The 23,797-nt window shown below is 38.6% G+C and overlaps 1 protein-coding gene across 1 annotated transcript in view; it reads left to right on the top strand.

Annotated features, from left to right (window-relative positions):
* The window catches only part of CENPP (centromere protein P), a 228,189-nt gene that overhangs the window by 21,545 nt on the left and 182,847 nt on the right, over positions 1–23,797 (top strand). Inside the window, exons 3-4 of the mRNA XM_088838130.1 lie at positions 1,416–1,504; positions 13,229–13,317. Coding sequence (XP_088694256.1) covers positions 1,416–1,504; positions 13,229–13,317 — 178 coding nt within the window. The remainder of the gene's footprint in view (positions 1–1,415; positions 1,505–13,228; positions 13,318–23,797) is intronic.

Genomic DNA, 23,797 nt, shown 5'->3' on the forward strand with positions numbered 1-23,797 from the left:
AGTTCTGTCTTTCTATTTTGAGTCCCAGGTTTACCCTAGAAGATACTTAAGTGGTGGTACCCATTCAGAATGCCTCTAAAAATTCTTTTTGGTTGTTTATTTCTTTATTTTTGACTGCACTGGGTCTTTGTTGCTGCACGTGAGCTTTCTCCAGCTGTGACCAGTAGGGGCTACTCTCCAGTTGTCATGCATGGACTTCTCATTGCAGTGGTTTCTCTTGTTGTGGAGCACAAGCTCTAGAGGGCTTCAGTAGTTGAGGTGCATGGACTTAGTTGCCCTGTGGCATATGAAATCTTCCTGGACAGGGATCAAACCTGTGTCCCCTGCATTGGCAGGTGAATTCTTTACCACTGGACCACTAGAGAATTCCCAGAATGCATTTAGAATGGGCTTGTTTCAGAGCTTTTCCCATTGCTGGCTTAGATTTCAGTGTTCCTAGATCTGCCAGATTAGTTTCAGTTTTTCACATACTATCTGGCTGATCCATCTGATTTTCAGCTTATGAAATTAGTTACGCTAATCTTTTTCTCTTTATCCTTGTAGAATTGTGTCCTTCTGGTAGAAAGGTCAATACAGGGGTAGATTAAGAGATACAAACTATTAGGTATAAAATAAGCTATAAGGGTATATTATACAACATGGGGAATATGGTCAATATTTTATAATAAATGTAAAGGAGTATAACCTTTAAATATTGTGAATCACTGTATTGTCTACCTGTAACATATATCGTATAGTACCTATACTCTAAAAACAGCGAATTGTGTCCTTCTAAAAATAACTTCATTAGAAAAATATAATAAAGTCAGAATCATAGTTATCTCCTTTCTGAGACATATTGTATAACTTGGAAAAGGCTTGAAGGAACTTTATGCAGTATGTTAAAATTTCTGTATCTTGATCTTGGTAGTGGCTACTTGGGAAACACTTGTAAACATATATATATATATATATATATATATATATCTCATGCTGTATACTTAAAAAATAGGGCATTTTATGAGTTTGAGTGTATTCATGTTATACCTAAAAAGTACTTTTGCTATCATTTTAGTAAAGTTTTGAGAGTTAACTGAGATAATTGCATGGATTTAATTTATTGTCTAACTGGAGCCAGACAATGTTGAAAATATGAAAACTACCAACAATTATCATAATTCAAATTTGTCTAGGGTTATACTATCATATTTCTGTTTCTTACCTTAATCTTTGGTATCATTGAGAACTAGAGAATACAAGTTATCTTTAATCATATTTCTCAAAGGTGCACATCCTTTCAGGTATTTTCAGTGCAAATGCTAACACTCTCACACATAAACCCACGTGTATTATAGATAGCTACACAAAATTAAATAATTGATATTTAAAGAAAATTGTTATTTGCAAACAAAAACCTTTGTTTTTCTAATTTATAGGTATTAAAAAAGTTTTGCAGAGACACAGATTATCAGGAAATTGCCACATGATTACGTTTCAGCTTGAATTTCAGATTCTGGAAATCCAGGTAAATTAAGGAACATGTTGTGGTAGATAACACAGATTCTGCTGCTATGAAATAAAAATACCCCACACCCCAGTCTTCAGCAGTGGCTGAGTTGAGGAGACATTCCTGAGCCAGGACCCCTTGTAGCATGTTTGTACAAAGTGGTACCATTAAAATTTTTTTTTTCTTTTAAATAGGAATACCCCAGCAACTGAATATGGTAGTATTATTGCTGAGAGCATATTCTTTATTGGAATAGAGATAATGAGATGTTTGTGGGATTCCACTGTGAGCCCTGAGGTCATGTGAACAATCTTGGATGCACTCACTAGTCAGCTGATATCTCAGTCATCAATCATCTGTTATTTATTTATTTATTGCCGCTTAACATTTTCTCCCAAACTGAACAGTTTAAAACAACAAAAATGATTTATTATCTCACCATTTTCTGTGAGGCAGGAATTTGTGAGTAGCACAGTTGGTGTTCTTCCTCTGGCCTCTCCTATAGTAGTGGTCATCTGGGATCACCACAATCTGAAGACTGTTCAGGGCTGAAGGATTAGACTTCAAGATGGTCACAGTTATGCCAGCAAGTTATACAGGACTACTGAGGCACAACACTGGAGGAAGATACTCTTGGCTAGGATTTTCACATAAAATCAGAAAGCAGACAGACAGAATGTTAACACGCAACCCCTGGCCAGCATAGGGAGAACAAGACTCAGACATCTTCAAAGTCTGGCTCCAAGAAGGGTTGGATCCAGGCATAATTTTGAGAACTAACCAAGTCTGGACATGTGCTTTGATAGCAAAAAAAATAATTTCAATCAGTTTGTTTTTTGAGTTTGGGCCTATAGGGAGAATGTATAGAGGAGAGAACAGATAAGGACAGACAAGTTTCCTTGGCCTCAGTTCATCAGATAACTAAAGTGAATGTAGACCAGTTGTCACAGCCAAGTCATAGGGATAAACTGCTTGCTTGAATTCACAGTACTGTGCCTGGATTCCTCATGCTTATCCTCAGCCACAGAAATAGCCTTGAGTTGTCCCTTTTTGTGACAGGAATTGATGCCAGATATTAGAAGTTACCCCTAACTAGTCATGAGTGATTGGGTCTAGGTATCTGCACTAGAAGTTTTGCCTCTTGAGAACTCTTTGCAGTCCATGTCCCTGGTTGTCACCATTGACCCTGGCAGGCTGAGAACTGACTAGGTCTCTCATCTGCTGACAGAGTTTCCAACTTGCTCCCACCTCAGGGTATCTCTCTTTAGTCTGTCAAAGTGACCAAGAACATCCACAGTGTGGCATTACCAAAACCAGTTGAGCGGGATGTCAGGCACATGGGTGATGAGTATCCTTGGAAATAGACTGCTGGCAGGTTGGCACCAGGCCTTGAAGCCATGCAAAATTCTCAGGATGATACTATAGTTCTGTGTGACCTCAAAGATCATCTGCTGAAGACTAGAATAAAATATGGACCCAATTGAGTTGATCTTGTTTACGATGAACAGCCCATGCCAGGACTCCAGGCTCTTCAGAATTCCTGGATGTTGTCCCATTGCAGAAGGATGCATAGTTGGACCAACTGCCTTTTTGTTCTGGGTAATGTGATCCTAAACTCAAGAGTGGTGATACACCAAATACTTACTTGCATTCTTGCCTCGATTAATGGCCAGGCCTATAGATTGTGTCAGGTTCAGAATCAGAGCTCTGAGATCTAGTTCTCTGTCTTAAAACATCTGCACTATCAGTGTATACATGTCCAGGAAACTGCTCAGGGGCATCTTGTTAGGTTGGTGCAAAAGTAATTGCAGTTTTGCGTTGTTGAACTTTGCCATTTGATATTGGAATACATTCTTAAATAAATATGGTTATGTTTTACATCATTTTAATGTGCATTTCTCACTTTATGTTACTTTGCTAACTACTTATTACTTGCTGTTTATTTTATATTTATTTTTTATTTTATTGAAAGCTAATTATTTTACAATGTTTATTTTATATTTATTTTAGACTATAGAAATGATATTAGACAAAAAGCAAATTTGAGTAGTTTTTTTATTTGTGTTCAAAATGGGTCGTAAAGCAGAAGAGACAACTCATAACATCAAAAACACATTTGGCCCAGGAACTGCTAATGAGCATACAGTGCAGTGGTGGTTCAAGAAGTTTTGCAAAGGAGACAAGAATCTTGAAAATGAGCCTAGTAGCCGGCCATCAGAGGTTGACAGTGACCAACTGAGAGCAATCATTGAAGTTGACCCTCTTACAACTATATGAGAAATTGCCAAAGAACTCAATGTCAACCATTCTATGGTCATTTGGCATTCAAAGCAAATTGTAAAGGTGAAAAAGCTCAGTAAGTTAATGCCTCATGAGCTGACCGAAAATTTTAAAAACCATTGTTTTGAAGTGTTGTCTTAACTTATTCTGCGCAGCAACAGTGAGCCATTTCTCAACTAGATTATAATGTGTGATAAAAAGTGGATTTTATACAACAACCGACAGTGACCAGCTCAGTGGTTGGACTGAGAAGAAGCTCCAAAGCACTTCCCAAAGCAAACTTGAACCAGAAAAATTCATGGTCACTGTTTGGTGGTCTGCTGCCCATCTGATCAACTCCTGCTTTCTAAATTCCAGCAAAACCATTGCATCAGAGAAATATGCTCAGCAAGTTGATGAGATGCACTAAAAACTGCAACACCTGAAGCCAGTGTTGATCAACAGAATGGGTCCAATTCTGCTCCATAAGAATGCCCAAATCCGTGTTGTACAACCAATGCTTCAAAAGTTGAACGAATCAGACTACAAAGTTTTGCCTCATCTGCCATATTCACCTGACCTCTTGCCAACTGACTACTACCTTCTCAAAGCATCTCAGCAACTTTTGGCAGGGAAAATGTTACCATACCCAGCAGGAGGCAGAAAACACTTTCCAAGAGTTTGTTGAATCCTGAAGCATGAATTTTTATGCTACAGGAATAAACAAACTTATTTCTCGTTGGTAAAAATGTGTTGATTGTAATGGTTCCTATTTTGATTAATAAAGATGTGTTTGAGCCTGTGTGTGTGTGTGTGTGTGTGTGTGTTAGCCGCTCAGTCGTGTCCAACTTTATGATTTAAAATTCACTGTCCAAAACTTCAGTTACTTTTGTATCAACCTAATAGTAGCTCTGGGCTTCTTTAAGCTTTTTCTTCCCTTGTTATTCATCTTTTTTATAGTCACTCCCTGGGTTATCTGGAGAGAAGCCAGATTGCTGGTAAAATTAGGCTCATCCTTGGGAAGTTGTTGTTCAGTCACTCAGTCACATCTGACTCTTTGCAAGCTCGTGGACTGTAGCATGCCAGGCTTCCCTGTCCTTCACCATCTCCCAGAGTTTGTTCAAACTCGTGTCCATTGAGTTGGTGATGCCATCCAACCATCTCATCCTCTGTCATCCCCTTCTCCTGCCTTCAACTTTCAGGGTCTTTTCTAATGAGTAGGCTCTTCGCCTCAAGTGGCCAACATATTGGAACTTCAGCTTCAGCATCAGTCCTTCCAATGAATTTATCAATGAATATCAGAGTTGATTTCCTTTAGGATTAACTGGTTTGATCCCCTTGCAGTCTAAGGGACATGTATGGGAAGCTGTACATGAGTCCAGTTGGAAAAAAGACCATACTCTGAAGTTGAGATGAACAACCTACTCAGTGCAGCTGTACATTCCAGGATAGGCTGTGGCCAAAAGTTGATTGGTGTGCTCATTTGTGGGGCTTTGGTCTGAGAGATAAAATAGAATAGAATATTTTAATTTCATTTTGTTGAAGTTGCATACTTGTGGTCACTATAATCCTTTGAAGGAAAGCATCACATCAGAAGTCAGATCACACATAAGGTTTCAATTTAGGGACATTTTTTAAAATAATGTGATGTGCTTCTGAAGAATGGCTATTATTTGACCAGAGGCATTCCTAGCATGAACTGGTACTGCAGTTCCCGCAGTGGCTTGACTTGAATTGTCCTGGGTGGCTACCATGAAGTCACATAGACAGGACCAGAGCCGTGTGGCGCCTGCCATACAGGCCTGATACCCACGCTGTAGTGGCTACACTCCCTACCTCTTACCAGACGGTAGTGACACCAACCCAGACCTCACCTCCCTATCAGCAGTACTTTAAGCTAACATTCTGATCCTCATACTACCAAAGCATGATTGAAAATTTTGTAACCATTTTGTAATGGCCTGTAGTTAACACTGTTAGCTCATATGCTTAACAAATTAAAATTGGTTGTGCTCCATATAATAGAAAACTTAAAAAGAAGGAAGATTCAGAATACTAGAAGTTTATTTCTCTGTTGCTTAACCTAAATTGCAAGATCTGTTTTCAAGGGCTAGTATGGTGGTTTTATGACCATCAGACTCAGCCATCATCCACGTGGCTGCCACATTGTGGTGCAGTTATCACTTCTGCATTTCAGACATTGGGAAAGGGCTGGGCAAACAGGGACTCACCTTTTCCATTGAACAGAATTTTTTAGAAATTGTAATGCACATCATTTTCACCTGAATTCTAATGGCCAATAAATAAATGCAGGGGAGCCTGGAAATTTAGTCTTCATTATGCATGGCCATGTGGTCAGTGGAAAAAAGTCCACATATTGGGGACTACCAGCAGCTTCTGTCCCATATACTTTAGGAAAAAAAATCTAAGGAGAAGAACAATGTATACAGTTTGAAAGACCTAGAACTCAGTAATTGCTGAATCTCTAAAGGGACATAAGTTGTCATTATATACATTTCAAAGTATGTAGGTGCTTTTGAACTGCTTGGTTTTACCTAATTTGCTACAGAAAGCGCATGCTTTCCCAAGCTATGTTAAGAACACCCCGTTTCTGTCTATACCTTAGAACTATATCTTTAGTGGAATTGCCAGGTTAAAGGAGATGTACATGTAAATTTTAATTGATAGTACCAAACTGCCTTCTAAAATACTTTTACCAAAAAAAAATAAAATACTTTTACCATTTTACATGTTGGGCAGATTTTTATAGTTGAGACTGATAGAAAAAAAGCAGTGGTAAAATAGCTGTATTTTATGTTCTAAAACATTTTTAAAAGCAAAATTTCCACTAGAGGGAGATGTTTAGCTATCAGTTAGGTTAAAAGTAACCTAACTAATAAATCTATCTTACTTATAGAATATTGTTATTATAAAATCATGGTAGTACAGTTTTAGAAACCACAGGTGACCTAAAATTGTATAAATAGGATGTTGAGACCAAAAGTAAACTGATAGATTATCTGGCTCAACCCTCTTACTCTATGGGGAAGCACACCCAGAATGTTTGAATGGTTATCCATGTTGGCACAGTTCTTCTTGTCATAGGCAATTGGAGCATACAACTCTTTTCTCCAGATTTACTGTCTGATGTTGTTAGTGTTGTACTGTTTGTGAGGAGTTGTAAGAATATTAGAATCAACATGTGTCAGCATTCATAGTCCATGTAGCACAATAAATCAAATGGGTGGCAGTTTTTGCAGTAAGAGACGAATGTATTTTTGTAACTACTCTCCCTGAAACCCAACAAACTGGAAAAAATGATCCAAAAATAGGGAACTTTTTAAACTAAAAAGAATATGTCTTGGTACAAGTTCAACTACTGGGAGCTATGAAAAATAAAATTGACAGCTTGGGTAATCACAAAGGTATGTGAGACAACCAAGAACAATGACAGAACAATAAGGTTCACCTCCTACACAGAGCCAGCCCTTCAAAGCTGAAGAGGTGGCTGTTTCATCTAATACCTTGATACCAACAAAGACAATCAGGTAAAATGAAGAAAGAGAGTAATATGTTTGAAACAAAAAAGAACAAAGACAATCAGGTAAAATGAAGAAAGAGAGTAATATGTTTGAAACAAAAAAGAACAAGATAACAACCTCAGGAAAAAAACCTTAATGAAGCAGAGATAAGTAATTTACCTGATGAAGAGTTCAAAGTAATGGTCACAAAGATGCTAACCAAACTCAGGAAAAGAATGCATGAATACACTGAGAACTTCAACAAAGATATGGAAAATAGAAGTTCCAAACAGAAGTCCCAGAGCTGAAGAATACAATAACTGAACTGAAAAATTAAGAGAATTTCAACAGCTGACAACATGAGAGAGAATTAAAGATCAGTGAACTAAAAGACAGGGCACAGGAACTTACCAGATCAAAGCAACAAGAGGGGAAAAGAATGAAAATGAAGGTAGTTTAAGAGATTTATGGGATAAAATGAAGCATGCTAACATTCACATTATAGGCATCCCAGAAGGAGAAGAGAAAGGGTAAAAAACCATATAATGAATAAATAATAGTGGCAATTTAACTTCCCTAAACTGTAAAAACATTTCTTCAGATCTAGGAACCCCAGAGAGTTCCATGTTAGAGAAACCCCCCAAAACCCCACACAGAGACACTTTAAAATCAAAATACCAAAATTTGAAACCAAGAAGAGACTCTTAAAAGCAACAAACAAGAAAAAAATAGTTGTTATATATAACACTAAAGGGACTAACACTATAGGGAACACCCTAAAGACTTTCAGCAGGTTTTTTAGAAGAAACTTTGCAGGTCAGAGGAGAGTGGCAGGATGTATTCAACGTGCTGAAAGAAAATAATTTCCAACCAAGATTAAACTTGGCAAAGTTATGATTCAGAAGTGAAGGAGAGATAAAAGAGTTTTGCAGATAAGCAAAAGCTAAAGGAGTTTATCACCACTAAACCAGCCTTAAGAGAAATGTTAAAGGGATTTCTTTAAGCTGAAAAGAAAGGTCAGTAAATTGGTAACAGGAAAACATGAAAGTATAAATCTCACTGGTAAATGTAAATATATAATTGTTGTTGTTCAGTTGCTAAGTTGTGTTTGACTCTTTGCGACCCCATGGACTGCCTCAGGTCAGGATAGGTAGTGAATTAATCACTTATAAAGCTAGTATGAAGGTTAAAAGACAAAAGTAGTAAAAACAACTAACTACAATAATTATGGGAGTATGGCTGAGTCCCTTTGCTCTCCACCTGAAAATATCACAACATTGTTGATCGACTGTATTCCAGTATCAAATTAAAGATTTGAAACCCAAAGATAACAGAAGGAAGGGAATAAATAACATAGATCAGCAGAATTGCCTGGCAGTCTAGTGGTTAAGACTCTACTCTCTCTGCGGAGGGCCTGGTTTTGATCTCTGGGAACTAATGCCCCACAAGCCATGTGGTGTGACCAAAACAAGGAAAACTCTGAACATAGATCAGAGCAGAAACAAATGAAATAGAAACTAAAAAGACATTAGAAAAGATCAATGAAACTAAGAGCCGGTAATTTGAAAGGATAGTCAAATGAATAAACATTGAGTGAGACTCACCAAGAAAAAGAAGAAAGACTGAAAAATCAGAAATGAAAGAGGAGTCATTACAGCTGCTACTACAGGAATACATAGGATCTAAGAGACTACTATGAACAATTCAGTTCAGTTCAGTTCAGTCGCTCAGTCGTGTCCGACTCTCCGCGACCCCATGAATCACAGCACGCCAGGCCTCCCTGTCCATCACCAACTCCCAGAGTCCACTCAAACATGTCCACAGAGTCGGTGATGCCATCCAGCCATCTCATTCTCTGTCGTCCCCTTCTCCTCCCGCCCCCAACCTTTCCCAGCATCAGAGTCTTTTCCAGTGAGTCAACTCGTCGCATGAGGTGGCCAAAGTATTGCAGTTTCAGCTTTAGCATCAGTCCTTCCAATGAACACCCAGGATTGATCTCCTTTAGAATGGACTGGTTGGATGCACCAACAAATGGATAAACAGCTAAAAACAACCTTCCAAGGCTGAATCAGGAAGAAATAGAAAATCTGAACAGACTAATTACTAACAGGGAGATTGAATCAGTAATTTAAAACCTCCCAACTAACTGAAATCCAGGACCAATTGGTTTCACTGATGAATGTACCAAACATTTAAAGAATTAATACCAGTGCTTCTAAAACTATTCCAAAAAGCAGAGGAAGAGCACTTTGAACTCACTATATAAGGCCGGTATTACCCTGATACCCCAAATAGACAAGGGCACAAGGAAAAAAATTATAACCCAATGTCCCTGGTGAACATAGATGCAAAAATCGTTAATAAAATACTAACAAGCTAAATTTGACAATGCATTAAAAGGATCATACATGATGATCAACCGACATTTATTTCAGGGATGCAGAAATTGTTAAAAATTTGCAAATCAGTTGATGTGTACACCACATTAACAGAAAAATAAGGATAAAAATTATCTCAATGCATGCAAAAAAAGCATTTGATTAAAATCAACAACCATTTAGCAAATTTAACTATTTAATCATTTCAACAAAGTGAGTATAGAGGGAATATACCTCAAAATAATAAAGGATATATATGGTAAGCTCGACAGTGAAAATAACTCTTCCTGTAAGATCTCACCGGAGTAAGAAATGGCAACCCACTCCAGTATTCTTGCCTAGAGAATCCCATGGACAGAGAAGCCTGGAGAGACTGCAGTCTGTGGGGCCACAAAAAGTCAGCATGACTGAAGTAACTTAGCAGTAAGATCTTAGATAAGACAAAGGATGCCTACTCTTGCCATGTTTATCCAACACAGTATTGGAAGTCACAGCCAGATCAGTTATACTTTTTAAAAAAAAGGACTTTGCTAGTGGCACAGTGGTTAAGAATCCACCTGTAGTGGGCACGGGTACTATCCTTGGTTCAGGAAGATTCCACATGCCACAGAACAACTAAACCCATGAGCTGAAACTACTGAGCCCATGTGCCCTAGAACTGGTGCTCTGCAGCAGGAGGAGTCACTTCAATGAGAAGCCCACACAACACAACTAGAGAATAGCCCCCACTTGCTGCAACTAGAGAAAGTCCACACGCAGCAATGAAGACCCAATGCAGCCAAAAAATAAATAAATAAAATTTAAATAATAATGAAAGGCATCCAAATCAGAAAGAAAGAAGTAACAATGTCACTATTCATAGGTGATATATGTTGTTATTTATAGAAAACCCTAAAGGCTTCCTCCCCACCAAAAAACTGTTAGAATAAATGAACAAATTCAGTTAAGTTGTGGGATACAAAATCAATTAATCTATGGCATTTCTATACACTAATAATGAGCTACCAGAGAAATTAAGGAAACAATTTCGTTTATAATTGCATCACAAAGAATAAAACACCTACAATAAGTTTAACCAAGGAGATGAAAAGCCTATGCACAGAAAGCTATAAGACATTGATGAAAGAAATTTAGAACAGAATAGAAAGATATTCCATGCTCGTAGATAGGAAGAATTAACATTGTTAAAATGTCCACACAGCTGAAAGCTATATACAGATTCAGTGCAGTCAGTGCCTACCAGAGTTCCAATGTGTTTTTCACAGAACTAGAAGAAACTCCTACAGTTTGTTTGGAAGCACAAAATATCTCACAGAGCCAAAGCAGTCTTAGGAAAGAACAAACCTGGAACCATTACACATCTTAATTTCAAATTGTATTACAAAGCTATAGAGATCTAATCAATATTGTCTTGGCATAAAGCAGATACTTATGTCAATAGAACAGAGTAAAGAATCCAAGAAATAAACTCATACATATGAGTTAATTTATGTCTGCTTGCCTGATAACTCAGTTGGTGAAGAAGCCACCTGCAATGCAGGAGACCCTGGTTCAATTCCTGGGTTGGAAAGATCCACTGAAGAAGGGATAGGCTACCAACTCCAGTATTCTTGAGTTTCCCTGGTGGCTCAGCTGGTAAGGAATCTGCCTGCAATCAGGGAGACCTGGTTTCGATTCCTGAGTTGGGAAGATCCCCTGAAAAGGGAAAGGCTATCCACTCCAGTATTCTGGCCTGGAGAAATCCATGGTCAGAATACCCATCACCAAAAAATCTACAGAAAGCAAATGCTAGAGAGGGTGGAGAAAGGGAACCCTCTCACACTGTTAGTGGGAACGTAAATCAGTATAACCGTTATGGAGAACAGTATGGAGGTTCCTTAAAAGACTAAAAATAGAGTTACTATCAATCCCATTCTTGGGAATAAATCTGAGTAAAAACATGGTTTGAAAAGATTTTTTGTTGTTCAGTCACTAAATTGTGTCCAACTCTTTGTTGTGTCACTGTTTCCACTTTTTCCCCATCTGTTTACCATGAAGTGATAGGTTGGAATGCATGTTGAATTTTAAGCCAGCTTTTTCACTCTCTTCATTAACACTCAGCAAGAGTCTGTTTAGTTCCTCTTCGCTTTCTGCCATTAGAGTGGTATCCTTGAAAGGATACATGTACCCCAGTGTTTGTTGCAGCACTGATTACAATAGCCAGGACATGGAAGCAACCTCAGTGTCCATCGACAGAAGAATGGATCAAGGAGATACGGTACAATGGAACGTTACTCAGCCATAAAAAGGAGGAATAATGTCATTTGCAGCTACATAGATGGACCTAGAGACTGTCATACTGAGTGAAGTCAGATAGAGAAAGACAAATATATATCACTTATATGTGGAATCTTTAAAAAAATGGTACAAATGAAATTATTTACAAAACATAAATAGAGTCACAGATATAAAAAAAAAAAACTTATGGTTAATAAGAGGAAGGGGGAGAGGGATAAATTAGAAGACTGGGATTGACATGTCGTTGTTTAGTTACTATGTTGTGTCCGACTCTTTGTGGCTCCATGGACTGCACACTAGGCTTCTCTGTCCTTCACTATCTCCCAAAGTTTGCTCAAACACATGTCCATTGAGTCAGTGATACCATCCAACCATCTCATTCTCTGTCACCTTCTTCTACCCTCAATCTTGCCCAGCATCAGGGTCTTTTCCAATGAGTTGGCTCTTTGCATCAGGTGGCCAAAGGATTGGAACTCCTACTTCAGCATCAATCCTTCCAATAAATATTCAGGGTTGATTTCCTTAAAGATTGACTGGTTTAATCTTCTTGCTGTCCAAGGGACTCTTAGTATTCTCCAGCACAACCGTTTGAAATCATGAATTCTTCAGCACTCAGCCTTCTTTATGGTCCAGCTCTCACATCCATACATGACTACTGAAAAAACCGTAGCTTTGGCTATATGGACCTTTGTCAGCAAAGTGGTGTCTCTGCTTTTTAATACACTGTTTATGCTGTCTAGATTTGTCATAACTTTTCTTCCAAGGAACAGGTGTCCTTTAATTTCATGGCTGCAGTCACTGTCCACAGTGATTTTGGAGCCCAGGAAAATAAAGTCTTTCACTGTTTCCATTTTTTCTCTATTTGCCATGAAGTGATGGGACCAGATGCCTTGGTCTTAGTTTTTTGAATGTTGAGTTTTAAGCCAGCTTTTTGACATGTATAGACATTTTACATATAAAATGGATAACTAATAAGGGCTGTAGCACAGAGAATTCTACTCAGTACTCTGTAATGATCTATATGGGGAAAGAATCTTAAAAAAAAAAAAAAGCTGTGGATGTCTGTGTATGCGTAACTGATTCACTTTGCTATGCATATGAAATTAGCACAACATTATAAACCAACTGTAGTCCAATAAAAAAATTTTTTTGAAGTAACCCATATTTGCAGTACTTTTTATTGGTTACTTTTCCCATAACTTAGTGACATTTCATTTGGCGTATTTTGAAAGTAGTTTTTTCTCCTTATTTAAAAGTTGACCGTGCTTTGATACAAAAAAAAGCCTTATTTTTTGCTCTTATTTTAGGATAAGGAGAGTTTATCTTCTGTTATTACTGACCTCAGCATAATAATGGAGCCCACTGAATATTCAGAATTAAGTGAATTTGTGTCTAGGTAAGATATTTACATTTTTTTATAAAGATATTTCTTTCAGCTTACAATTTTAAGATTACCTGTTCTTTTTCTTGTAGTAAATATCAAAATACCTCTAAAAGCATAACACCATTTTTGGTCCTGACATGTAGGCACCGTGCTAAGGGGGAGCATGACATCTGTTAGCAACTGATGCAGTTAGCAATGTATGTAAGGTCCACATTATGGATTCTGAAGCTTGACCATAGTCCTATGACAAATGTGAAGGTATGGAAAGATTTTAAACAGAGCCTCAGCGAGGCAAAGTTTTGACATTTGGGAAAGGATTGCTCTTGATGTTGCAGGGAGAAGGGATTTAAGGGGTGCAAATTTGGATACAGGAGGATCGGAGACTAGCCCATTGAAACAGTTCAGGGAAACAGAAATTTGTAGTTTGGACTAGACTAATTGAACTGAACTGAACTGAATGGTGGTTGAGATAAGAGGACTGGGTAGATGGCGTATATTTAGGAAGCACCATTGAATAGGCATGATGTTGGTTGAAAAAAAGGGGTCAGGAGTCACTGACAAATGATAATTCCTTGATGATGGTGATTGCGTTTGTTGAGATAGGAAAAGTTGCAAGAAGAGCATGTCAAATGAGATTGTGACTTCAGTTTGGACATGTTGAACATAAGTGCCTTTGAAATACTAAAGTAAAAATAAGAAGTAGGCAGCTAAGAAGAGATGTAAGTAGTAGATATAAACACTGGGGTTTTCTACTAGTGGGTAAAGTTAAAACTTTGAGCAAGAATGAGATTGCCTGTGGAGAGAATATAGAAAATAGGGAAAGGACTGAAACTGAACCTTGAAGAATTCTAAGGATTTGAAGGGTCCTGCAAAAGATTTAGAAAACTGAAAGATGGGAGGGCAAACCAGGAATTTATTGTTGACCTTTGACAATTGGGTTGACAATTTTTCATACACATCTTTAAAGAAATCCTTCCAGTGTCTGCTGGAGTACATAGGTTGTGAAAAGAAGTCTGCTATATTGTTTTTGTGTATGCATGCATTTTTTGGGCTGCTTTCATATCAATTTTTTTTTTGACAATTTGTGCTATTTCTAGAGAGTGTTTATATGAACGTTTCTAGCCATATCTTTTCAGGTACTTTTTCTGTCATGTTCTCTTTCTTCTTCTCCAACTCTGATTACTTATATGTTAAAACATTTGATATGTTATCTTCAAGTTCTGAAGTCCAGTCTGCAATGAGCTCACTGAAGGGATTTGTCATCTCTAAAGTACTAGGGTTTTTTTATTTCTAGTGTTTTCATTTGATTCTTAATTTTTTCTCTCTGCTTAAATTCCCCATTTTTTCATGAATGTCATCTAGCCTTCTTACTAGATCTTTTAATCTATTAATTATAGTTATTTTTTTTCTTTAATGTATTATTATGGAAATTTTCAAATATAGATTCCTACTGCTTTCCAAAAATAGAGCATTCCTCTGAAACCTTTTGTAAGCCAAAACAGTGTAAAGCAAAGAAGCTGTTACCTCTGGACAGTTTTTGCTAATAGATGTGCAGAATAAATCAAGATATAGCACAGATAGTCACAGACACAGTTCAAAGTTTGATGCTGAGATGCTGAGTGTGGTTTCTGGGGAAGGAGCTTGGTGGTACCAGTCTCGCTGCTCAGGGTGCATGTTGGCTTGCTGCAAAACAAACCCTGAATGCTATTTTCGCTTTTCACCTTTTTTCGTAAAAGTGAAGATTCTTTTCAGATTTCTTTTTATTAGCAAGAAGAGGTAATAATGTAGGTCTTTGGTAGAAGTAAAGTGGTGTGAAGCTTCCTTGCTGGCTCAGTGGTAAAGAATCTGCCTACCAAAGCAGAGACTTGGGTTCTGGTTTGGGAAGATCCCACATGTTATGTAGCAGCTAAGCTCGTGCACCACAACTACTGAGCGTGCGCTCTGGGGCCCAGGAATCACACCTACTGAAGCCCATGTGCCCTAGAGCCCGTACTCCACAAGAGAAGCCATTGCAATGAGAAGACTGCACACTGCAATGAAGAGTAGCCCTTGATCCCTGCAACTAGAGAAAAGCCTTCATAGCAAGGAAGACCCAACACATCCATAAATAAATGACAAGTGAAAGTGAAAGTCGCTCTGTTGTGTCTGACTCTTTGTGACAGTCCATGGAATTCTGTAGGCCAGAATACTGGAGTGGGTAGCCATTCCCTTTTCCAGGGGATCTTCCTGACCCAGGAATCGAACCAGGGTCTCCTGCATTGCAGGCAGATTCTTTACCAGTTGAGCTACCAGGGAAGTCCCATAATTAAATAATTTAAAAATAAAAAGTAAAGTGGATTGACTCAAACTTTTGAGAAGTGGAGGGATACATGGATCTATAAAAATAATAGTATAATTAACCTGCAGCTACCCATTAGGTACTTTCAACAATTATAAATATTTTGCAACTATTGTTTCATCTTTCTTACATGTTTTAAACTTTGAATTTAGAAATAATTATAGACTCACAAGAAGTTGCAGTAAAAACCATATATAAGGAGATTCTATATACCCTTATCCAGCCTCTGAGAGTGGTAGCATCTTATATAATTGTAGTATACTATCAAAACCAGAACATTGATATTAGTAACATTCAGAGAGCTTTTGCAGATTTAAATCTACAGTTCAGTGGTATTAAATACATTCATAATGTTATACAGTCACTATGCATCTCCATGACTCTTTTCCTCTTGTAAAATAGAAACTCCATACCCATTAAACCATAGCTCCCCATTTCCTTCTTTGCCCAACCCCTAGCAGCCACCGTTCTTATTCTTTCTCTGTGATTTTAAATCATAGTTATTTTAAAGCCTATATCTGATATTATCAACATTTGAGTCATCTTTGACTTCAATTCCGGTGACTACAGAACTATTACTATTAGTTACCATTAATAACAATATTACTATCACTATGTTACTGTCGTCACTATGAACTATTGTCTACAGGAGTTCATCTTTTCTTGAATTTCTGTGTCTCATAATTTTTTTATTGACTAATGGACATCAGTAGATGTCTGAAAGAAATAGTATTTATGCCCAGAAATGGGCACATTTCTCTTATCAGGCTGTTAGTATGGGGTTTAATTCAAGGTAGTCAGCTGTTGAGCTGGTTTGGGGCTTTTATTTCTTTTATTAACTTTAGTCACTAAAGACTTCAGATTCTTCCAACAGTGAATTCAAACTCAACTTCAAATTTAGTTCTTCCTTATGTTTGGAATAGAGTTAAGGGAGCTGGAAGGTTTTCATCAGTGTTCTAGCTTCACTCTCAACTTTTAGTAATTCCTATACATCTGTATCTCAGAGGGGAATGTCTCTCCCTGCACTTGACACTCTCCAGCAGTAGGTGTTGATGCTTGTTACTTGGTACTAGACTCATAGTGGGAACAAAGGGAGATCTGTGTTCCATGGTTCATCCTTAGTATTGGGCAGATCCTATGGACCTGAACCTTGGGGATTGGGAACACCAGTTTTCCTGCTCTTCCCAGTGAAGCCAAACTCAGCCTGGGTCTGGGGTTGGTCTTGGGTGAGAGAGAGTTCCTTGTCCTTCCCCCCAACTCCTGTGGTGACAGGATTATGCTTGGTTTTAGTGTGGATCCTACACCCAAAAGGTTTTGTACCCCTCCCATCAGTTCAGTCGGAGAAGGCAATGGCAAGCCACTCCCGTACTATTGCCTAGAAAATTCCATGGATGGAGGAGCCTGGTAGGCTGCAGTCCATGGGGTCGCTAAGGGTCGGACACGACTGAGCGACTTCACTTTCACTTTTCACTTTCACACATTGGAAAAGGAAATGGCAACCCACTCCAGTGTTCTTGCCTGGTGGGTCCCAGGGACGGGGGAGCCTGGTGGGCTTCCGTCTATGGGGTCACACAGGGTCAGACACGACTGAAGTGACTTAGCAGTAGCAGCATCAGTTCAGTTCAGTTCAGTTGTTCAGTCGTGTCCGACTCTTTGCGACCCCATGAATCACAGCACACCAGGCCTCCCTGTCCATCACCAACTCCCGCAGTTCACTCAAACTCATGTCCTTTGAGTTGGTGATGCCATCCAGCCATCTCATTCTCTGTCGTCCCCGTCTTCTCCCGCCCCCAATCCCTCCTAGCATCAGAGTCTTTTCCAGTGAGTCAACTCATCGCATGAGGTGGCCAAAGTATTGGAGTTTCAGCTTTAGCATCAGTCCTTCCAATGAACACCCAGGATTGATCTCCTTTAGAATGGACTGGTTGGATCTCCTTGCAGTCCAAGGGACTCTCAAGAGTGTTCTCCAGCACCACACTTCAAAAGCATCAATTCTTCGGCGATCAGCTTTCTTCACAGTCCAACTCTCACATCCATACATGACCATGGGAAAAACCATAGCCTTGACTAAATGGACCTTGGTTGGCAAAGTAATGTCTCTGCTTTTTAATATGCTATCTAGATGGGGAAACAGTGGAAATAGTGTCAGACTTTATTTTTGGGGGCTCCAAAATCACTGCAAATGCTGATTGCAGCCGTGAAATTAAAAGACACTTACTCCTTGGAAGGAAAGTTATGACCAACCTAGATAGTATATTAAAAAGCAGAGACATTACTTTGCCAACAAAGGTCCGTCTAGTCAAGGCTATGGTTTTTCCAGTGGTCATGTATGGATGTGAGAGTTGGACTGTGAAGAAAACTGATCGCCGAAGAATTGAGGCTTTTGAAGTGTGGTGCTGGAGAAGACTCTTGAGAGTCCCTTGGACTGCAAGGAGATCCAACCAGTCCATTCTAAAGGAGATCAATCCTGGGTGTTCATTGGAAGGACTGATGCTAAAGCTGAAACTCCAATACTTTGGCCACCTCATGCGATGAGTTGACTCACTGGAGAAGACTCTGATGCTGGGTGGGATTGGGGGCGGGAGGAGACGGGGACGACAGAGAATGAGATGGCTGGATGGCATCACCGACTCAAAGGACATGAGATTGAGTGAACTCCGGGAGTTGGTGATGGACAGGGAGGCCTGGCGTGCTGTGATTCATGGGGTTGCAAAAATCGGACACGACTGAGCGACTGAACTGAATTGAACTGAAGACTGCTTATTAAAAAGCAGAGACATTATTTTGCCAACAAAGTTCTCTGTATTCAAAGCTGTGGTTTTTCCAGTAGTCATGTGTGGATGTCAGAGTTGGACTAGAAAGAAAGCTGAGCACCGAAGAATTGTTGCTTTTGAACTGTGGTGTTGGAGAAGACTCTTGAGAGTCCCTTGGACTGCAAGGAGATCCATCCAGTCCACCCTAAAGGAAATCAGTCCTGAATATTCACTGGAAGGACTGATGCTGAATCTGAAACTCCAATACTTTGGCCAGCTGTTGCGATGAACTGACTCATTTGAAAAGACCCTGATGCTGGAAAAGATTGAAGGCGAGAGGAGAAGGGGACAACAGAGGATGAGATGATTGGATGGCGTCACCGACTCAATGCACATGAGTTTGAGTAAGCTCCAGGAGTTGGTGATGGACAGGGAGGCCTGGTGTGCTGCAGTTCATGGGGTCACAAAGAGTTGGACATGACTGAGCGACTGAACTGATTCCTAGGAATTTATTTATTTTAAGTTTAAAATTTTTATTACAAATTTCTCTTTGTGCTTACTTTATCCTTGCTTGAGAGAGAGACATTTGGAGTTACTTTACTGTTTTGACTATTGTAGTTGCAATTAAAATTCACCAATGCCAACATTTAGTGAAGGAAGTCCATAACATCTGTTTTACATTTAGTGAAGCTTGAACCGTGCTTGGGAAAAATAGATAAATTGCAATAATTCCTACAGCTGTAAGAGCCAACACACGCATGCTCTCTTTCTCTCTCTCTCTCACCCACACACACATACTTTCTAAAATAGTATACTGTGGAGATATAAAATGGGAGTGAGGGAATTGTGACTTAATCCACTTTAAATACAGTTCTTTTAAAAAGTTATGTAACAAAACTATCTTTTTCTTTTTCTCTCTTTCTCCGAGTATCGTGTGTGTGTGTGTGTGTTTAAACTTTGGGCATTGTAGTTTTTATGTTTTATTTCTTGGCTCACTCCAACATCCCATGATTGAGCACATATTTTTTGCTCCCTTGATTGATGAAGATCAAAATGTCTTATCAATTTGGCCTTGGAAGCTCTAATGAAATAACTACTGCTTTTTATATGTTTCCCTGATGGTTCAGTGGTAAAGAATCTGCCTGCCAATGCAGGAGATTCAAAACACTCAAGTTTAATCTCTGGGTCAGGATGATCCCCTGGAGAAGGAAATGGCAACCCACTCCAGTATTCTTGCCTGGAAATTTCCATGGAGAGAGGAGCCTGGCTGGCTTCAGTCCATGGGGTCGCGAAAGAGTCAGACTTGATTTTGTGACTAAACAACAACTGCTGTTTATAAGCCTTTGTTCTTTGGAGAGTAATTTCATCTCTCAGACATTAGAAAAGTATTAATAATATTATTATTTTTATTGTCATTCCGAGATATTTTAACTACATAAGGTAACTTTTAACAGTCTACTTAGATTTAATGCTTCAGCATTACAAGTACTATCTGGAAATACTTATAGCCATATAGATCTCTTTCTCTTCGTGTTATAGGTTTTATATGAATTACATTCATATGTACACACTGAAAACCCCATCAGACGTTATAGTTTTTTACTTTTCAACCATGATATATAACTTAAAGAACTAACAAGTGGTTCAGTTCAGTTCAGTTCAGTCGCTCAGTCGTGTCCAACCCTCCACGACCCCATGAATCACAGCACGCCAGGCCTCCCTGTCCATCAACAACTCCCAGAGTTCACTCAAACTCATGTCCACAGAGTCGGTGATGCCATCCAGCCATCTCGTTCTCTGTCGTCCCCTTCTCCTCCCGCCCCCAACCTTTCCCAGCATCATAGTCTTTTCCAGTGAGTCAACTCGTCGCATGAGGTGGCCAAAGTATTGCAGTAGGTTGTTGTATTTAACCAGGTTTTTACCATTTCTGTTGTTCTCTTGGGTACTTTGGTGTGCAACCTAAGAAGAGAGATGTTCTCTTCTGTTACTCATAGTGCAGTGAATGACTCTATAAATTGACGTGTTTAAAAATAATTTCTGTCTTTTTGTATTTATTTATTTGGCTGCATCAGGCCTTAGTTGTGGCACACAGGATCTTTGTTTCTTTACGTGGGATCTTCTGTTGCAGCGCACAGATTCTCTAGTTGTGGCATGCAGACTCAGTAGTTGCAGTGCAGGAGTGCCATAGTGTCTGCGGGCTTGGTTGCTCCATGGCATGTGGGATCTTAATTTCCCAACCAGGGATCAAACCCACATCCTATGTATTGCAAGGTGAATTCTTAACCACTGGACCACCAGGGAAGTCCTCATAAACTGACATTGATATAATACTTTTATCTATTTTGCCATTCATATTTTAGTTTGGTTAGTTGATCTAATAATGTCCTCTCTTCTGTTTTCTTTTCCTCTGCAGTACATGATCCAGTCTAGGGTCAAGTATTACATTTAGTTGTCATGTCTTATAGATTTCTTTAATCTGGAACAATTTAAGAGCACTTTATGACTTTGCCATCTTTACAAAATACAAGTCTTTCACCTCCCCCCAGTCCTGCCACATATAGAATGTTTTTAATTTTATCTTGAATTTTTTCTCATCAATTGCTCTTATGTATTTTTAGACAAAATACTGTATAGGTGATATTTTGTCTTTTTCAGATATCTGTTACTCAAAGGTGATGTTAATTTTAATCATCAGCCAAACTGTTACTCAATTCTCCACTATATCATCACTGATTTTTTTTTTACCTCACAACTAATAGGTAGTCTATGGGGAAACACTTTATGACCATGCAGATGCTGCTGCTAAGTCATGTCAGTCGTGTCCGACTCTGTGTGACCCCACAGACGGAAGCCCACCAGGCTCTGCTGTCCCTGGGATTCTCCAGGCAAGAACACCGGAGTGGGTTGCCATTTCCTTCTCCTCTTCATTAAAATTTCTGCCTATATTTAGCACACCTTGAGATTCTTATCTGATCTGCTCTTTACTATGATGATTGCAAACTGATGATTTTTTAGCTCCAGCGCTTCACTTTACATTTCTCAGTAGACATTAGACCTTGCTTAAGAAATAAATCTCCCTTCACCCTGTGTATGTGTACATATGTGCACATATCTATTTATTATAGATATTTTATCATTATTCTTAATTTTCTTAAAGATGTATAATTCCTTACTCATGTTTTTGAACACTTCCTTACATTTTGGCATAAAAAGACTTTCCAGTCTTAAAATATACCTCTTCTGCCCCAGAATGAAAATTTAAAAATAATAAATACATGCGTGTTGAATGTGTATTATGTACTTTGTACTGTATTAGTCCCTCATAATACAATTGAACAATATTAGATAGTGATAAGTGGTATCAGTGATAATAAAGCCATGCCCTCCTCCAAGTAATCTTCCCAATGCAGGGATTGAACCCAGCTGTCCTGCATCGCAGGCGGATTCTTTACTGTCTGAGCCGCCAAGGAAGCCAATAATAATATAATTGAACAATATTAGATAGCGATAAGTGGTATCAGGGAAAATAAAGTGGGATGGGAAATAGGGAATATACGTGATAAGTGAGAAGTGGTCAGGGAAGTCCTTATTTAGAAGGTGTTGTTTTTGTTGTTCAGTCACTTAGTCATGTCCAACTTTTTGCGACCCCATGAACTGCAGTACACCAGGCTTCCCTGTCCACCATCTGTCGGAGTTTGCTCAAACTCACGTCCAGTGATCCCATCCAGCCATCTCATCCTCTGTCGTCTCCTTCTCCTGCCTTCAATCTTTGCCAGCATCAGGGTCTTTTCTAATGAGTTGGCTCTTAGCATCAGGTGGCCAAAGTATTGGAGCTTCAGCATCAGTCCTTCCAATGAATATTCAGGGCTGATTTCCTTTAGGATTGACTGGTTTGATCTCCTTGCAGTCCAAGGACTCTCAAGAGTCTTCTCCAACACCACAGTTTGAAAGCATCAATTCTTTTACAAGGTGACATATGAGTAAATTGGGGAGCTAACCTTGCCTTATTGTACCTCGATGGTTATCAACTCTAAGTACTCTCTAAAAATGAATCATATGTTGCCTTGTATTATAATCACTTAGTGTATATATATGTGTATTTGTGTATATATATGTTATCTTTAGTTTACAAATATGTGATAACAAGGACAGTGTACCGGTATATAACAAATTTTTTTGGTTTTAAACTAATGACTAACACCTCTGAATTAGGAAGAATATTTAAATTCTGTGGAGCTCTTTATCTGCAAAATGAAGGAACTGGATAAAATTTATTTGCAAGCTTCTGCCCCATTCCAGAAGTTTATATGAAGGATAACAAATCAAAGAATAAAAATACTTCTGAGAAATAATAGAACTTATTGGAGTTGGAATAATAGAACTATGAGAAGAACATCCTTAAGCTATTAATAGGTCTCTTGTTTACAGCATGGAGTGATTGCCAGTATTTGGGGAATGCATCTCAGCAAAACTGAATCTACTGTTTTGTATTCCTCTGGGCCACCCACTCTACATGGAATTACTTCATCTTACAGATCGCCTATTGTTTGATATTACTTGTATCATAGATTCCTAAACTCCTACAGTAAGAATATGTGCCCACCACTATTTACAATCCACTCAACAGATCTAGTTACAGGGACTCTTTGAGAATGAAATCTATGTGCCAGATGCCTTCTTCACTTTTTTTGCTGTTGTTTTTGAAAAAACAAAAACATAAAAAGTTCTAACTAGAAGAGATTTAGAACAAAACTACTCAGATTAATCATTTTACAGGTAAGCTGAATGGTTATTACACAAGCGTGCTCTTTTTTCATATGCCTAAGACAATTTTAGGTCATTTTCCAAGAGTCAATTCAGTTAATCCCCATGCTGACTTCCACAAGCTACTTGCTCAATGGAGTTACTTACTATTCCAAATTTTAATAAGTTCACCAAGATTACTTTAAAAGTAGCTTCATTGATCAAGAGATGCCCCAAATTCGTCACTTTCATAGACATATCACTCTAGCTTCCATGAAGACTAGTTTGGTGAGATTCCTCTGAGAAGCAGTTCCAGTGTGTTCTTTAACTCATGGTTACAGGATTATTTGCCTGAATGACCAAGTATGGAGAGAATAAACCTCTCTACTGCTGTTTATATAGTCTAGGGTAGTCTTTTTCCTATCTACAGGAAGCAGCAGCTTACATGTGAAGTAAACATCTATGTTCATATATACTGCCTGGCTAATGTTTAGAGTTAGTAATAAATGCACGGGAAACTATTTTAAAAGATTTTTAAAAATTATTTGAGTATGGTAAGTCCATCAGATCAAAAAGATGATTACCATTGGAAAGATAGTTTCTCACATTTCCTGCAAGGAGGGGTACATCATGCCACAGGCGCCACTAGAGTAGGTCA

Source organism: Moschus berezovskii, chromosome 7, assembly GCF_049115385.1.
Source record: "Moschus berezovskii isolate FMDL1 chromosome 7, NW_MosBer_1.0, whole genome shotgun sequence".
Classification (NCBI taxonomy): domain Eukaryota; kingdom Metazoa; phylum Chordata; class Mammalia; order Artiodactyla; family Moschidae; genus Moschus; species Moschus berezovskii.